General features: G+C 40.3%; 1 protein-coding gene across 2 annotated transcripts in view; it reads right to left on the bottom strand.

Moving 5' to 3' along the window:
• Nucleotides 1–4633: 4633 nt before the first annotated feature.
• The window catches only part of LOC129722982 (uncharacterized), a 197522-nt gene continuing 186534 nt past the window's right edge, over nucleotides 4634–15621 (bottom strand). The window contains exons 3-5 of one of the 2 annotated variants that reach the window (XM_055676887.1): nucleotides 5369–5505; nucleotides 5086–5304; nucleotides 4634–4857 (exon numbers count right to left, since the gene is read on the bottom strand). In XM_055676887.1, coding sequence (XP_055532862.1) covers nucleotides 5109–5304; nucleotides 5369–5505 — 333 coding nt within the window. In that variant the 3' untranslated portion in view covers nucleotides 4634–4857; nucleotides 5086–5108. Of the gene's footprint in view, nucleotides 5305–5368; nucleotides 5506–15621 lie in introns of both variants that reach the window. The other variant, XM_055676886.1, reaches the window with a different exon arrangement.

The raw sequence follows: 15621 nt of genomic DNA on the forward strand, positions 1-15621 counted from the left end.
GCGGCGAATACTTAAGCGGGGACTTCAAGGAAGTCCGAGGTCGTTATAGTGATACCCCTCGTGAGGCAGGTGCCTACGTCGTTATAGATAGTCCGCGGTTCGTTTAGGTGTTAACTCTTAAGTTTTATTCCGCGAGGCAGAAGTGATGCCCGTTGTTTAAGTTTCGGTTTAGTGTTTAAGTGATTTAATATTTTTTCAACTTAACTGATAGATTAAAAAGTAATTAAAATCGAGCAGATGTAGTGCAGTTAATCAAAGGACATATCACATCCAGCAGTAATAGTGTCTAACCACTCGGTACGTATTCCGCTTCATGTGTCGGAAGAAAGGTAATAAGTTTATCAGGAAATAAAAAATCAAGAGAAAATTTATTTGAAAACCAAAAGTTTTACGATCCAAATAAAGTACTCATAATCGTTTCATGCGGTTTATTTGATATAATAGAAAGACTTTGGCTCAATTATGAATTTGCACTAAATAATGTGGATACTCCTTTTTGGTATTGTTTCAGGTATCATTTAAACCAAACTGACAGCAGATTTTGCTTTGTTATCTATAGTGCGATATAGTAAACAGTTGTTATCCGGGTCTGCTAAGGCATTTCCTGCGTTGAGCTGTGTAATTGTAGATTTCCTGGTATAGTATCAAGTAGCGCTGGGGAAAATACAGGATTCATAATCAATATAACCAAAACTTGTTTGTGGGATCGTCCCATAGAATTCGTATAGCCGTAAACTGTGTATATGCAATGGGGATAAGTATTTTTACGGGTGGGTATCTATTTGTATATGAGCTTTACATTAACCCCCTTTGTATGTTTGTTTTAGCAACTTGAATTTATTAAGATATTTTAATGCGACGACTAGTACAGAAGGCTTGTACCTGACGATAAAAGGAGTTCAGCGCTAAACTAAAAATGCACCCAAACTTTTTGCATGGACGTCTAGTAATTTCATCATAGTTTTAGCTGAATATATACATAAAGGATAATACGGATAACATTTTTTGAAATCTGCATCGTTATATTGGTAAAAATGGAGACCACGCTCGAACGATTGTACTATCCTTTTGGAAACATTTTTGTTATTTTCTATGCTGTATCTGTAATGAAATAAAGCGCATTATCACACTTGTCGACAATAATAAAGAGATTTTTAAAGTATACTCAATAAAATTGTAAATTGCGTTGGCTGCGTCATTTTCTTTTTCCGCTCCAGCCGCGAGCTGACATATGAGAGATAATGAACATTCCAGTGGGTCTCGTTTAAGGATGCTGGACCAATCTATTTTGTTTTCGAATTTCTGTAGAACAAACAACGCGTTTTTATTTAGTAAAAAATGGTAAATATAATGCGAAGCTTAAACCTAAGAAAGGAAAACCAAGTAAATTGAACATTACAACAAAGCGTTCATTGGGAATGTGGATGGCCCCTAATTCATTCTTACAACGTAAGTGTGATGTGTAGCAGAAGATCCTTGCTCGCATCAGTTTGCGCAAACTAACTATTTTGTTGTTAAATATGTTTACTGTTTATTGATTTTTGTATTCAGGTATTTAGAAATGTGACATGTTTCTCCGATTTGGTGGCGAACCAGCCTGTAGCTGAAAGCCACATTAGGAAAGAAATAAAATACATGCCTTTCTCTTATTTTCTATTTTTATTGGGTTACCCTGTATGAAAGTGAGATTAAAATCAAGATTGTAAATCCGGCGGCTGGGTAAGAAATATCGTGGCTTAAGGGGTAATATCTACCAAAAAAAAATTGTTTCGCTATTTTTTCTATTGGCCTAAATCATGCTAAAACTATCCAAGAATCAAAATCTACATCGTCCAAGAACAGATCTAAACTCAAAGTTCGTTTAAATCAATTTTTACCGAACATCTTTTATACTCCAAAATCACATTTTTCGTTTAATTTGGCGATGCTCGTTTTTCTTTTTCTTTCGAGGCTTTGTAAACTAGCAGAAGTTACCTATGATCGTTATCGTGTTTCAAATTTGAAGTATAGAGGTCTCTGTGTCAAGAAGCAAACAAATTTAGGTCAATATTCTAGGCGTGGAAAGAATCTACAACGTGTTTCAGAGGTTACTTCTGATGGAAATCAGAATGGAAATTTGCAACATAAATTTCGACATATTTAACTTTGAACAGCTCTAGTATTTTTTTGGGACACCCTCGCTCTTTAGTGTCTTCGGCCAAGTTGTTAAGCATCAAAACACCTACCATTTGAAGTTATGAAACCTATGGTTTGAATCATTTTGAGCCCTTTAGAATGGAAAATGCATAAAAGTTGGTTTTTCCATACAAATCTCCATATAAATTTGAAATGCAATGCGCCAAGCGGAGACAAAACCAATCAACTTCCGATAAATTTAGGATTGTTTGGGGCCCCAAATAGAACAAAAAAAACTTGGTTCTAGCTTTCTGCTATCAAGTTTCATTTTTTTCCATATAACGATTCCCCTCCCTAATATATATATATATATATATATATATATATATATATATATATATATATATATATATATATATATATATATATATATATATATATATATATATATATATATATATATATATATATATATATATATATATATATATATATATATATATATATATATATATATATATATATATATATATATATATATATATATATATATATATATATATATATATAAATATATAAATATATATATATATATATATATATAGAGAGCTAGTAAAATGTATACTAAATTGTACGTTGAACCTAGATTTGCGAAGAGTAAGAAACATTTACAGCTTTCGGGAGCCAAGCATTGTAGCAAAATCTGATCCCACAGTTTGCACATGTAACACAATTAGCGATGCAGATATTTTGAAAAGATGTATAGACCTATTTACGTACGAATGTGTTAGTGCCACCTGTTGAGAAAAACACAAATGAATCGCTGTTTTGTTTGCAATGCTACGTTTTGAACCGCTGGAAAATTTTTCAGTTGAATACTTATTTTATGTATTAAGTTTGTGACCAGGAATCTAAAGTAGCTGGTGAACGTAATCGACAAAATTAGGAAAAAGTGTTGAAGCAACTCTACATGGCTATACACGTTTACTAGTGTGCGCAGGTGAAAAGTCACTTATCTCTATGAATGATACAACATGCTCATGTAAGATATAAATATTGCTTCCTAATTTGAGACTAAGTGCAAACAGAGCATCCATGTTATTCCACTTCTCGTTATCACAGCAAGATTTAAATAGTCTTTATTTCGTATTTTTTTATACAGCCTAGAGATAGAATTAAATTGACAACTTTCATCAATAATTATATTTTTTTCCTGTATAATTCTAAACTATATTTCGAGAGCAAGTTTGTAGGAGTTTGCTTCAATTCGTAAAAAAAACTTGATGCTTATTCATAAATCTAGGTCCTGCGATTTCTAAAAATAAAGCGAATAAGTAGAACCGAAGTAACATACATGTTTGCTGTTCTAGTGTGAAATCAGCATCATTGTTATCTATTGCGGTTTCCCCACGTTCTATTATTTCAAAAAAAAAAATCAATTACTAGCCAGCATTTAAAAATTGGTTTGTGATTGGAAAAATAAGACTCATGTACTCCAGTGATAACATTCATATTATTTGCAAAAACCACGTCAAGCTTTAATTCAATGATCGTCTTTGGTTAACTCTCTGAAAACTATCTTTCAAATTCATTTCATTTATTATTGAAATTGGACTTATGATGATATACGATTTGTAAGTGACTGGCCAAATATGTATAAAGTAATAGTTAGTATAACAAAGGTTTCTGCACCACTATGTGGATTAATTTAGGTTTTTTAGTTCAATTTGGGGCCCCAAACAATCCTAGACATACCGGAGTCGATTGGTTTTGTCTCCGCTTGGAGCATTGCATTTCACACTTTCTTTGGAAAACCTACTTTTTTGCATTTTCCTTTGTAGAGAGCTCAGTGATGCTTTATTATGAAACTGGAATCAGCTGCCAATATGAAACATGTGTTAGAAAATTGAAAAAAAAAGTTATACATTAATTAATGGATCCAAACTAAGAAATAGCAAACTTGACAATACTTGAACCACAGACTAACAGACATAACACGTCGAACAAATTTTCAATAAAATCATCGTTTGGATGATTCCAGTACTTTACGTTAGTAACACTAGCACCATCTGCTGTCGTGTTCGCGTTGCGTCATGTATTTCGACATCAGCGCAAGCGTTACTGCATGTATCAAATGGGGAACTACAAAATATGTATGATATTGCATGACAGCGCCCCAGACGACGTTTTCGCGCGATGACTGTTATTCGATTGAAAATTTGAAATGAACGTTAAATGAACTGTTGTTGCGTTTGTTGGTCTGTGCATAAACTTTGTAGAACACTTGCATAATGTAAAAATTGAGTTAAGAGAGTGATCATCCAAAAACACATTTTTAAGGGGTGCATTAGATAAAATTTTTCGATTTTCTGTAAACTTACTCAAAATGGTTAGTTCAACAATGTGTCGGAAGAAAGGTAATAAGTTTATCAGGAAATAAAAAATCAAGAGAAAATTTATTTGAGAACCAAAAGTTTTACAATCCAAATAAAGTACTCATAATCGTTTCATGCGGTTTATTTGACATAATAGAAAGACTTTGGCTCAATTATGAATTTGCACTAAATAATGTGGATACTCCTTTTTGGTATTGTTTCAGGTATCATTTAAACCAAACTGACAGCAGATTTTGCTTTGTTATCTATAGTGCGATATAGTAAACAGTTGTTATCCGGGTCTGCTAAGGCATTTCCTGCGTTGAGCTGTGTAATTGTAGATTTCCTGGTATAGTATCAAGTAGCGCTGGGGAAAATACAGGATTCATAATCAATATAACCAAAACTTGTTTGTGGGATCGTCCCATAGAATTCGTATAGCCGTAAACTGTGTATATGCAATGGGGATAAGTATTTTTACGGGTGGGTATCTATTTGTATATGAGCTTTACATTAACCCCCTTTGTATGTTTGTTTTAGCAACGTGAATTTATTAAGATATTTTAATGCGACGGCTAGTACAGAAGGCTTGTACCTGACGATAAAAGGAGTTCAGCGCTAAACTAAAAATGCACCCAAACTTTTTGCATGGACGTCTAGTAATTTCATCATAGTTTTAGCTGAATATATACATAAAGGATAATACGGATAACATTTTTTGAAATCTGCATCGTTAAATTGGTAAAGATGGAGACCACGCTCGAACGATTGTACTATCCTTTTGGAAACATTTTTGTTATTTTCTATGCTGTATCTGTAATGAAATAAAGCGCATTATCACACTTGTCGACAATAATAAAGAGATTTTTAAAGTATACTCAATAAAATTGTAAATCGCGTTGGCTGCGTCATTTTCTTTTTCCGCTCCAGCCGCGAGCTGACATATGAGAGATAATGAACATTCCAGTGGGTCTCGTTTAAGGATGCTGGACCAATCTATTTTGTTTTCGAATTTCTGTAGAACAAACAACGCGTTTTTATTTAGTAAAAAATGTTAAATATAATGCGAAGCTTATACCTAAGTAAGGAAAACCAAGTAAATTGAACATTACAACAAAGCGTTCATTGGGAATGTGGATTGCCCCTAATTCATTCTTACAACGTAAGTTTGATGTGTAGCAGAAGATCCTTGCTCGCATCAGTTTGCGCAAACTAACTATTTTGTTGTTAAATATGTTTACTGTTTATTGATTTTTGTATTCAGGTATTTAGAAATGTGACATGTTTCTCCGATTTGGTGGCGAACCAGCCTGTAGCTGAAAGCCACATTAGGAAAGAAACAAAATACATGCCGTTCTCTTATTTTCTATTTTTATTGGTTTACTTTTTCCTGTTTACCCTGTATGAAAGTGAGATTAATATCAAGATTGTAAATCCGGCGGCTGGGTAAGAAATATCGTGGCTTAAGGGGTAATATCTACCAAAAAAAATTTGTTTCGCTATTTTTTCTATTGGCCTAAATCATGCTAAAACTATCCAAGAATCAAAATCTACATCGTCCAAGTACAAGTCTAAACTCAAAGTTCGTTTAAATCAATTTTTACCGAACATCTTTTATACTCCAAAATCACATTTTTCGTTTAATTTGGCGATGCTCGTTTTTCTTTTTCTTTCGAGGCTTTGTAAACTAGCAGAAGTTACCTATGATCGTTATCGTGTTTCAAATTTGAAGTATAAAGGTCTCTGTGTCAAGTTTCAACCGTTATAGCGTCTCTACAGAACCTGTTTACTCACAATTTCCCTTTGTTTAGTTGATCAGCCGTTCTCGTTGTGTACATTCTTTGTTTGAGTTTTTCTATACTTTTTAACTGTGAGTTATATTCAAAAGTACTTAAATATGAGTGACAAGTTTAAGTTTTGCGTGGGATTATGCGCCAACTGTGTTAAAGTCACTGAGCATCACATGTCTGATATCGCGAAAGAGGCTAGGCGCAGCCATACATTAGATCACAAAAAGTAAGAAGAGGAAAATAAAACTCAGGAAGGACAACTTTACGGCGCAGGGATAGCTGACTTAAGGTAAAAAAAACCTAAATTAATCCTCCTAGCGGTCAGACCCAGCCTTTCTCATTCAAACTTTTATTTGTAAAAATAAATTTACATGAACGTTTCAATCCAATACATGTTGTAACCGGTGCGGTTGCAATTTCAACATCGAGTGGAAATTTACCTAATTTTGGTACTACCGTGGGAGAGTGTATGAGTAAAAATTACCCTCATTTAAACACCCCCGCAGCAGCGTGTACCCAACATGACAACTGTCACCACTTGCGCTGAATATCGTTCACATAAGTTTGTTTATTTTCGTTTAAATTCGTTCGTTTTCCCGTTTGTGAACGATATTGTCGCGTTAGATAGGTTCGATAATTTGTATGTCATGTTTGTAGAATAATTGTTAGGGATAGATAGGCCGGTATTTTCCTCTAGCTGCGAAAAAGTGGTGCTGAATTAAGTCTCGGCGGGTTTGTTGTGGTCGGCAGCCATCGCGGGATAGTGAGTTTAGCCTCGACTACGGGAAGAGACACACGCGGCGTTCGTTTGTTGTGAAGTGCGCGTTCGTAACTGTTGTTTTTGTTACAGTTTGTGTCTCTAGTGAAAATAAAGTGAAGGTTGTTCCACTTTATAAGATCAACGAAGGTTGTTCCGTTGGCCCGTAGATCGAGTGCGTGTGTACGACTGTGTTTGGTGTTGGCTCGCCGGTTAGGGTAAGCCAATTTTCTCGCTACCCCGGCTAATTGTAAAGGAGCAGAAAAAACATCAGCCCCGCCGACGACTGCTGCAGGAGCAGCTTGGAAGCAACACCAGACGACCACAACTGGAGATTCCTGCCACCAACAGCTAGAGGAAAACGGAAAATCGATAGGTTTTTATTTTATTTATTTGTTTTCTTTGTTTTTTTTTTGTGTTCTAGCAAGAGTCTGATAGAGTATAGAGGTACAGACTTATAACTGGCGCACAGCGCAAATACCACACTGGAAAAAATATTTTTCTCGGGAAATTTTTTTTTTTCTTTTTGAGTGTGGGGTACCTCTATCAAAAATTGGATTTTTGCTAGAATTTTTGTTACGCAAGTGGTGAGGTTTCTTCCGCATTATTGTTCGCGGTCGTATTATATATTTATTTATTGTTGTTTTTTTATTAAATATTTCTATATACATTTATTTATTATTTTTGTTTTCTGAATCGGTGATTTTGCGTTGGTTTTGGTGGAACTGCCAGACGAGTTGTGGAAAGCTTGAGTCTTTTCCAGTCAAGGTGGTTGCCAACCTTTAAAATTAAATCCGATTCGAAACTTTTTTCCAATTCCGCTCAGATTCCTAAAATAAAAGGAAATCGTTAGTGGGCGAAATAAATACAAAGTTTCATACCGTGTCAATACTTAATGCTTTGTGCTTTTGAGTTCTTTTTCAAGAACATTGAGAAAATGCCGATGATTGTGGAAGAGCTCAACAGAGCTTATTGGTTGATGCGGGTCGACCATTTGCATTTCGACGAGCTAGATTTTGAGTTGAGCTCGCGGAATGTTGTCATCTCGGCTGATTCGGATCCATCTGGGGTTCAGCGGCAGCGTCGTTTACGGGGATTGTTGGCCGAAGAACGGTCTTCTCCGGTGGAACGCTTGCGCGTGTTTCATGGGGATGCTGCGGAAGAAATGAAGATCTGCCTTGGGAAGTTGAGTTCCATTAAGGAAGATCTCCGTTACAGATGCCCAAACAAGGAGGCCTACCGAACAAGGTTACTCCACCTGGGGTCTAGATTCCAGATAATCCACAAAAACACAGCAGGGGAGGTCAATCAAGAAATTTTGGGTCTGTTGGCGGAAGTTACTGCTACATATCAAGAATATTTTGATATGTCAGCAGTGCTTCCTCCAATGAAAATACTGGGGAAGGTGGAGCAGGTTTGGGTGATTTGCTGGACACGAACGTGCCACCAACACAAACGGCACCCATTTCCCCGCAAAGTGTAGGATCTGGTCCGCTCGTAGGAGAAGATGTTGGGTCTGTCTTGAGCGAGTTAAGGGACGAGATTCGACTTTTACGTCAGCAATCCCAACGAGATAGAGCTCTAGCGGCTGAGAGGTCTGATAGCCTTTTGGAAGCTACTCAGACGCTAATGGGCGGGATTGCTTCACTGAACACTATTGCTTCAGTTTTGCGAAAAACGGTTCAAGAAGTTGTCTCACTTCGTGAATCCGTCAGTGAACTTCGGGCGCTGGTACATTCTAAACCAGCTGGCGTTCCCGAGATTGATCTGCAGACCGATCTGGATGAAAGACGTGAGACGGACGAAATCGAAGAGCCAGAAGAACCGGAAGTACCTGATCCACCACTGGCGCCCACATTAAACCAAACCGTGGTGGAAAAGCTACTCCTGGACTTCCTGAAAGATATCCGTCACTTCCGATTAAGAACACGAAACCAGCTTTACCAGTCATTCAGTCCCAGGCCCCACAACACCATGTGAATGGAAGGTCTAGTCCGACAGGTGGGCGTTTTCCTTTGCCCAATCATACGGGTAATGAAATGCCATCCTGCTCGAGCTACCATCATAATCGTCGACCACAGCGTGTCTCCGATTGGAAAATTGAGAAATACGCTGGGACAGATGATGGGCTAGGACTGAATGAATTTCTGGACTCCGTTCATCCGGAACTTGACGCCGGTCTCAAATCAAAGGTTTCCCAGCGCCTGCAGATGCGAAACGAGTGTTTCCTGGATTATTTCCAGGAAATGGAAAAAATATTTCGTGCTATGACGGTTCCCATGACACCGAGCGAAAAACTCGACGTGCTCAAGCGGATCCTCAGGCCGGACTATAAGCAAATACTTATTTCGAAGCCAGTGAGTACGCTGGCAGAATTGATGACTTTAGGTAAATCGATTGACGCGTACAAAATACCGATTTACCGAAAAGTGTTCGGTTCTCAAAAAGAAGTCTCTGCTTATTCGGTAAATCCGCCGGTTAACCCCTCGAAAAAGGACCAACCAAACAGAAAGGGAGGTGGTTCGATTAACAACCACGTTGAAACCAAAACATTTTGGAGCAAAAATTCCCAAAAGGATAATTTCGCTTCCAAAACGCCGTCTGAAAACACGAAGAAAAAGCCAGGTGTTCAGACGGAAAAGAATCTTGTCGAGAGCAATTCATAACCGGAATCCAAACAAAAACCGGTGATTTGTCTCGACTATCTTGTGGAGCAGCATCGACCTCCTAGTCTCAGAGTCTGTTACAACTGCGGTGGCACTAGACACGAGCATGAGGCGTGCAGAAATCCTAGACGAGTCTTCTGTATTTTGTGTGGATTCAAGGGTTTCGATGTCTCTCGCTTTCTCTCGCTTAAAAAACGGGATTCGTACCAACTAAAGTCGCAGTTGTGTAAGGATGTGCGCCCCATAAAAAGCCTAAAATTAGACCCCCAAATTTACAACAGTTTTCGACCAGCTCATGATGAGGATTATCGTGATCCGTTCTTTGTTGAAGCCATCATCCTCGATGATCCGTCCGATAATCGTCCTTTCGTTTTGTCGCAGTATATGGCCATGCCTTCAAGGCTTTGCTCGACAGTGGTAGTAATGTCACCATTATCACCAAAAAGTTGTACCGAAAGTTTTCCAAAAGTCCATTGAAAGGTTTGGAAAGGCCAGTTGAACTTCGTTCAGCAATTGGACAGACCTTACCGATCCTTGGACAAATATATCTTCCGTACACTTTCCAAAACAAGACGAAGGTTATTTGCACCCTTGTAGTGGAGCAATTAACAGTTTCTTCAATACTCGGTATGGACTTTTGGCGCGCCTCTGGAATTACACCCGAGTTGCAAACTTGTGCTCTGTTGAACTCAGGTTCGGAACGGGACGAAGAAGTAGAGATTGATGCTCCGAGTGAGTCTATACTTACTCCGGAACAGATGGCCTGTATCGCACAGGTTACGACCTGTTTTCAGGCTGTAGTGCCCGGAAAATTGAATACGACCTCGCTAACAGAGCACAGGATCGTAATTAAGGATGAATTCCAAAGTGCCGCGCCTGTTTCCCGATATCCTTATAAAATGAGCCCAAGAAAACTGTCTAAAGTCTGGGAAGAAGTCGACCGTTGGCGTTCTATGGGTATTATTGAAGAGTCAGATTCCGATTGGTCTTTGAATATTGTCGCTGTGACCAAACCAGACGGCTCTATTCGGCTTTGTCTAGATGCCCGGCCTCTTAATGAGCGTACAGTACGTGATGCATACCCTCTGCCGCATCCCGGGCGCATTTTAGGAAGCCTGCCTGTCTACTATAGACTTAAAGGAGGCTTTTCTCCAGGTTCCTTTGGCTAAGGGCAGTCGTAAGTTTACTGCTTTCAGTGTTCCCGGCAGGGGTATGTTCCTATTTACTCGTCTACCCTTCGGTCTCGTTAGCAGCCCTGCCACTTTGGCACGTTTGATGGACCAGGTGTTAGGACGAAGAAAACTGGAGCCGTACGTCTTCGTTTACCTCGATGATATCATCGTGGTAAGCGAAACGTTCGAGCATCACCTACAATTACTCAAAGAGGTGGCCAAATGTCTAGCCAAAGCCAATCTGACGATAAACCTGGCTAAATCCCGTTTTAGGGTTCCAGAGTTAAAATTTCTTGGCTATTTGTTGAATCAGGAAGGTCTAAAAGTCAATCCTGACAAAATTTAGCCGATACTCGATTACGAGCGGCCGGTGACGGTTACTAAACTGCGCCGACTCCTTGGAATGTGCGGTTACTACCGGCGTTTCATTGATCGGTTTAGTGAGGTAACCGCACCTTTGACCGACCTCTTGAAAACAAAGGCCAAGAATATTAGCTGGAACTCCGAAGCAGAACTCGCGTTCCTGAAGGTAAAGGAACTTTTAGTCACCCCTCCAGTGCTTGTCCCGCCAGATTTTTCAAAGAAATTCATTTTGCAGACAGATATCAGCGACACTGCTGTCGCGGCTGTTTTGGTGCAAGAACATCCAGAGGGGGAAAAAGTGGTAGCTTATTTTTCACATAAGCTAACCACTCCCCAACGGAATTACCACGCTACCGGAAAGGAAGGTCTGGCGGTGATTATGGCGGTTGAACATTTTCGAGGTTACTTGGAAGGTTATCATTTTCGACTTGTCACTGATTCATCAGCCATTACCTGGATACTGAAGACCAAATGGAAAACCAGTTCGCACCTGAGTCGGTGGAGTTTGGAACTACAACTCTACGACTTGTCCATTGAGCACCGGAGAGGTAAGGACAATGTCGTTCCGGATGCCTTATCCCGTGCTGTAGCAGCCATTTCGGCATTGTCCACTTCAGACTGGTATTGTTCCATGAAGTCTAAAGTTTCAGATAATCCTGATGATTATCCTGACTTTAAAGTTGAAAATGGTAAACTTTTCAAATACGTGGCCTCGAAAAGTGTACCATTCGACTCTCGGTTTAGTTGGAAATTGGTCCCAACCCCCGAGTGTCGAAAAAAAATCGTGCAGCGTACTCACGATGAATTGCTTCATGTGGGATACGATAAAACGATTCACGAGGTTCAAAAACGCTATGATTTGAGATGATTTCGGTGGACTACATAGGCCCACTTCCTCGAGGCAAACGGGGCAATCAACACTTGCTAGTCGTCCTCGACGTCTTCAGCAAGTACGTAATGTTGGCCCCCGTTCGCAAAATTTGCAGCGCCTCACTTTGTGCGACCCTTCGCGAACAATGGTTCAACCGCCATGGAAGTCCGGAAATCCTGTTGAGCGATAATGGTTCGACGTTCATCTCCAAAGAATTCAGCCGGTTCCTAAAAGAAACAAATGTTACACATTGGCTGAATTCGAGATATCATTCGCAGGCTAACCCGGTAGAACGAACGAATCGTTCTATAAATACGGCAATACGCGCGTACGCCCGCACGGACCAGCGCAACTGGGATGCCCGCATTTCTGTTGTGGAATGCATCTTAAATACCACGGTTCATTCTTCTACCGGGTTTAGTCCTCATTTCGTCGTCCATGGTCGCGAAATGGCATCTGGGGATGACTACTCCAGGATTTCCGGGGAGGGTGATCTGAAATCAAGACAGGACCAATTAGAGACAATCCGGGGTATTGTGGTTAAAAATCTTAGTAAGGCCTCAGAGGGTGCTCGACAGCAATACAACGGGCGACATCGCAAATTTGCGAACCCATTCGCAGTCGTTCAAATTGTTTACCGACAAAACATGAAGTTGTCGAACGCTCTCGAGCCTTATAACGCTAAAATTGGACCACAATACTTTCCGGCGAAAGTTCTCGCCAAGAAGGGGTCTTCGTCCTACGAGCTGGTTGATCCTACCGGGAAAAATCTTGGTGTCTGGCCAGCAAATCTTCTCAAACCAGCATAAACTGGTACAATTTTATACCAGCGGCCTGCCTTTAAACGGATTGTTCATTTGGGAACATTTCAAAGGCGACCGCCGGATTACATTTGGGACTGTCGGTCCATTTATGCGTTGCGCTACCTTCTTCTAGTGAATAGTAAAAAGGGAGACTTACACTGCTGTTAGAAGGTTCTTCATTACCTTCGTTAACGTTTTGCGTGCTTCGCACTAGTGGCGGAGTAATAAATCGTTCCGCTGAAGTTTTGCTTTCTGTTCCAAAATCAGTCGTGACGGTGTAAAGTTTAATTATTGCCAGAATAGAATTCCGCGCCTTTTGGAAAAACACCCACGCACTGGCACTTGGAAACAGAAGGCAAACAACCGAAAACATATCACTTCGCCTTGTTCGGTGCCATTGACTTAGTTTTCACCCCTCTTCAGCGGGGAATTTTTACAAATTTTTGCCTTGTTTGGGCGTTTCTTCTTTGCACAAAACACTTTTCCCCTTTTATATGGGGATAAACACGCACGCGCAACGTATTTTCGCCGCGAGAAACCGTCGCGAAAACCAAAAAAATCGCGAAAACCGGAATGTGAACGGCGAGTTTCCATTCCGGTTTGTTTACATAAAATATTCATTGATCATTCCGTATAGGAATGACGTCATCGCCGGTTGACGTCTCCAAACGATGCCGTGCTGCCAGAAACGATAAGATGGATTCGGATTAGAAACTGATCGTTTGCGGTAAGGCAATGTAATGTATGTACGGTGCGGCCGAATGTGGATATGTATGAATGCGCGTCATCGGAATCGAATGTTGTGTATTCGGAGTCTTGCATAATACTGGGGTTTCAGATTTTAACCACCAGGGTGATAAAATTGAATTCCTTAGGGAATATTTCTATTATTTACCACATTATGCGAGAGACATTCTCTGGTCCCTCTCAAACGACTCAGTATGGGAGATGCTTTTGAGATGAACAGGGACAGAAAGACATGGTCCAGAATGTTGACAATGACGTGGGATGGGTGCCAGAAGGAGTGCGTGAAAGTGTGATTGGATATGCATGAGTGAACGAATAAAAGTTGACGTGGTTGAGTGAGATACAATGTTCTAGAATTAATTCAAAAGGTGAATCGAATTGCAAATGGCGATTGGAATGAAAGGGTATGTATGAGAGAGGGAATAGAAGGAGTGGATCGGAAAATAACTCTAGCTCAGGTATCGAGTGTTGGCACCGTAAGAACACGAAAGTTGGACAGTCGATAAAAAACCGACAACCGTTCCCCTGCAAGTCAGAACCGTACAAAATTAGTACTGGGACTTGCAGTATTTTGGAAAGATGAGTTGTCTTGAAGAATGGATTAGAATTGGATTTCAAGTTCAGGCCTTGAATGGGTCAGATGATAGCTGACTGGGTCAGATGATAGCTGACTGCTTCTCGCTTTGCGAATGCTTTCAGCACTTCACACCAAGACCAAACAATTTCAACGATTCGGAACTCCGGTCGATTAGATTTGGAATTGTTTGCTTGTAAAATACGGAAGGAATAATAAGGATAGCAGATTTTGTACATATTTATTTATTTATTTGTTTATTTAGGGGAAAGTGATCTAATGCGGACCTGTTCTGATTAAGAAAAACTAAAATAATTTGACATGAGATTAATTTTATTTATTCAGATTCATGTCTTATTTTGGTTGCTGGTTGTTTCGGTGGCCTACCAACAGGCCTCTTAATCTTGCGTGGGCGGCCAACGGGCCTCTTGGCAGTGCCTTTACTTTGAGCAGGTCGGCCAACGGGCCTCTTAGCAATGGTTGGATACTTTGGTGATCGGCCAACGGGCCTCTTAGCAATGGCTAGTGACTTTGGAGGTCGGCCAACAGGCCTTTTTAGTATAACGACTGGAGGCTTGCGGGGTCGGCCAACGGGCCTCTTATCCGCTGCAGCCTGTGATTTGCGGGGTCTTCCAGGTGGTCTCTTTATCACCACTATCGTTGGTCTTGGTGGTGCACTAACGAGGCGATGAAACTGCACAGTTGCTTTACGTGGTCGGCCTACTCGCCGTTGAGTGGGTCGGGCTACTTCCTTCGCTTGTATGTTTTGTTCCTTTGAAGAGAATGAATCATTTAGTGTCAAACAGAGCTTCGTGAGAAATAAAAACATACCATCAGAGCGATTTCAGCGGGGTCCGTCAGTATAGCAGCTCGTCCAGGTTTTCGTCCTCGTCTGCCTGTAGCACGCGGTGGTGCCCGCGGGATTGGTCTGATTCTTCAAAGAGTGTCCAGCAGTGATCCTGGTATTATTTCGTCAACCAAGGAAGGTCCTGTCACTGATGATGGAGCATAATCCAATGCAGTGAATACATCCGGGTTGAAGGGCCAAATACCTGATGCCCGGAACCCGGCCTCGATGTTTCGCTCCGTGGCACTCCGTTCGAGAGCGCTGTCGATGATAGCCGGAAGGTCAAAAATAGACATCGGCTTTCCGGGATGCCTGTATGTCCATTCGTCGCACAGCACATTCATTGCGTGCTTGAACGGCGAAAACACACTCACGTCCAAGGGTTGTAAGCGGTGAGAGCAATGGGGTGGTATTGTAAGTAGGTGAATGCCATTATCCCTGCAAAACTCGATTGCAGGTAGACTTCTGTGTGAACCGTGGTTGTCCACAATCAACAAAAGCGGATTTTCTTTGGACACTCGCGTAAATGCTTTAAAGTGTC

Source organism: Wyeomyia smithii, chromosome 2 (genome assembly GCF_029784165.1).
Source record: "Wyeomyia smithii strain HCP4-BCI-WySm-NY-G18 chromosome 2, ASM2978416v1, whole genome shotgun sequence".
In the NCBI taxonomy this organism is placed as follows: domain Eukaryota; kingdom Metazoa; phylum Arthropoda; class Insecta; order Diptera; family Culicidae; genus Wyeomyia; species Wyeomyia smithii.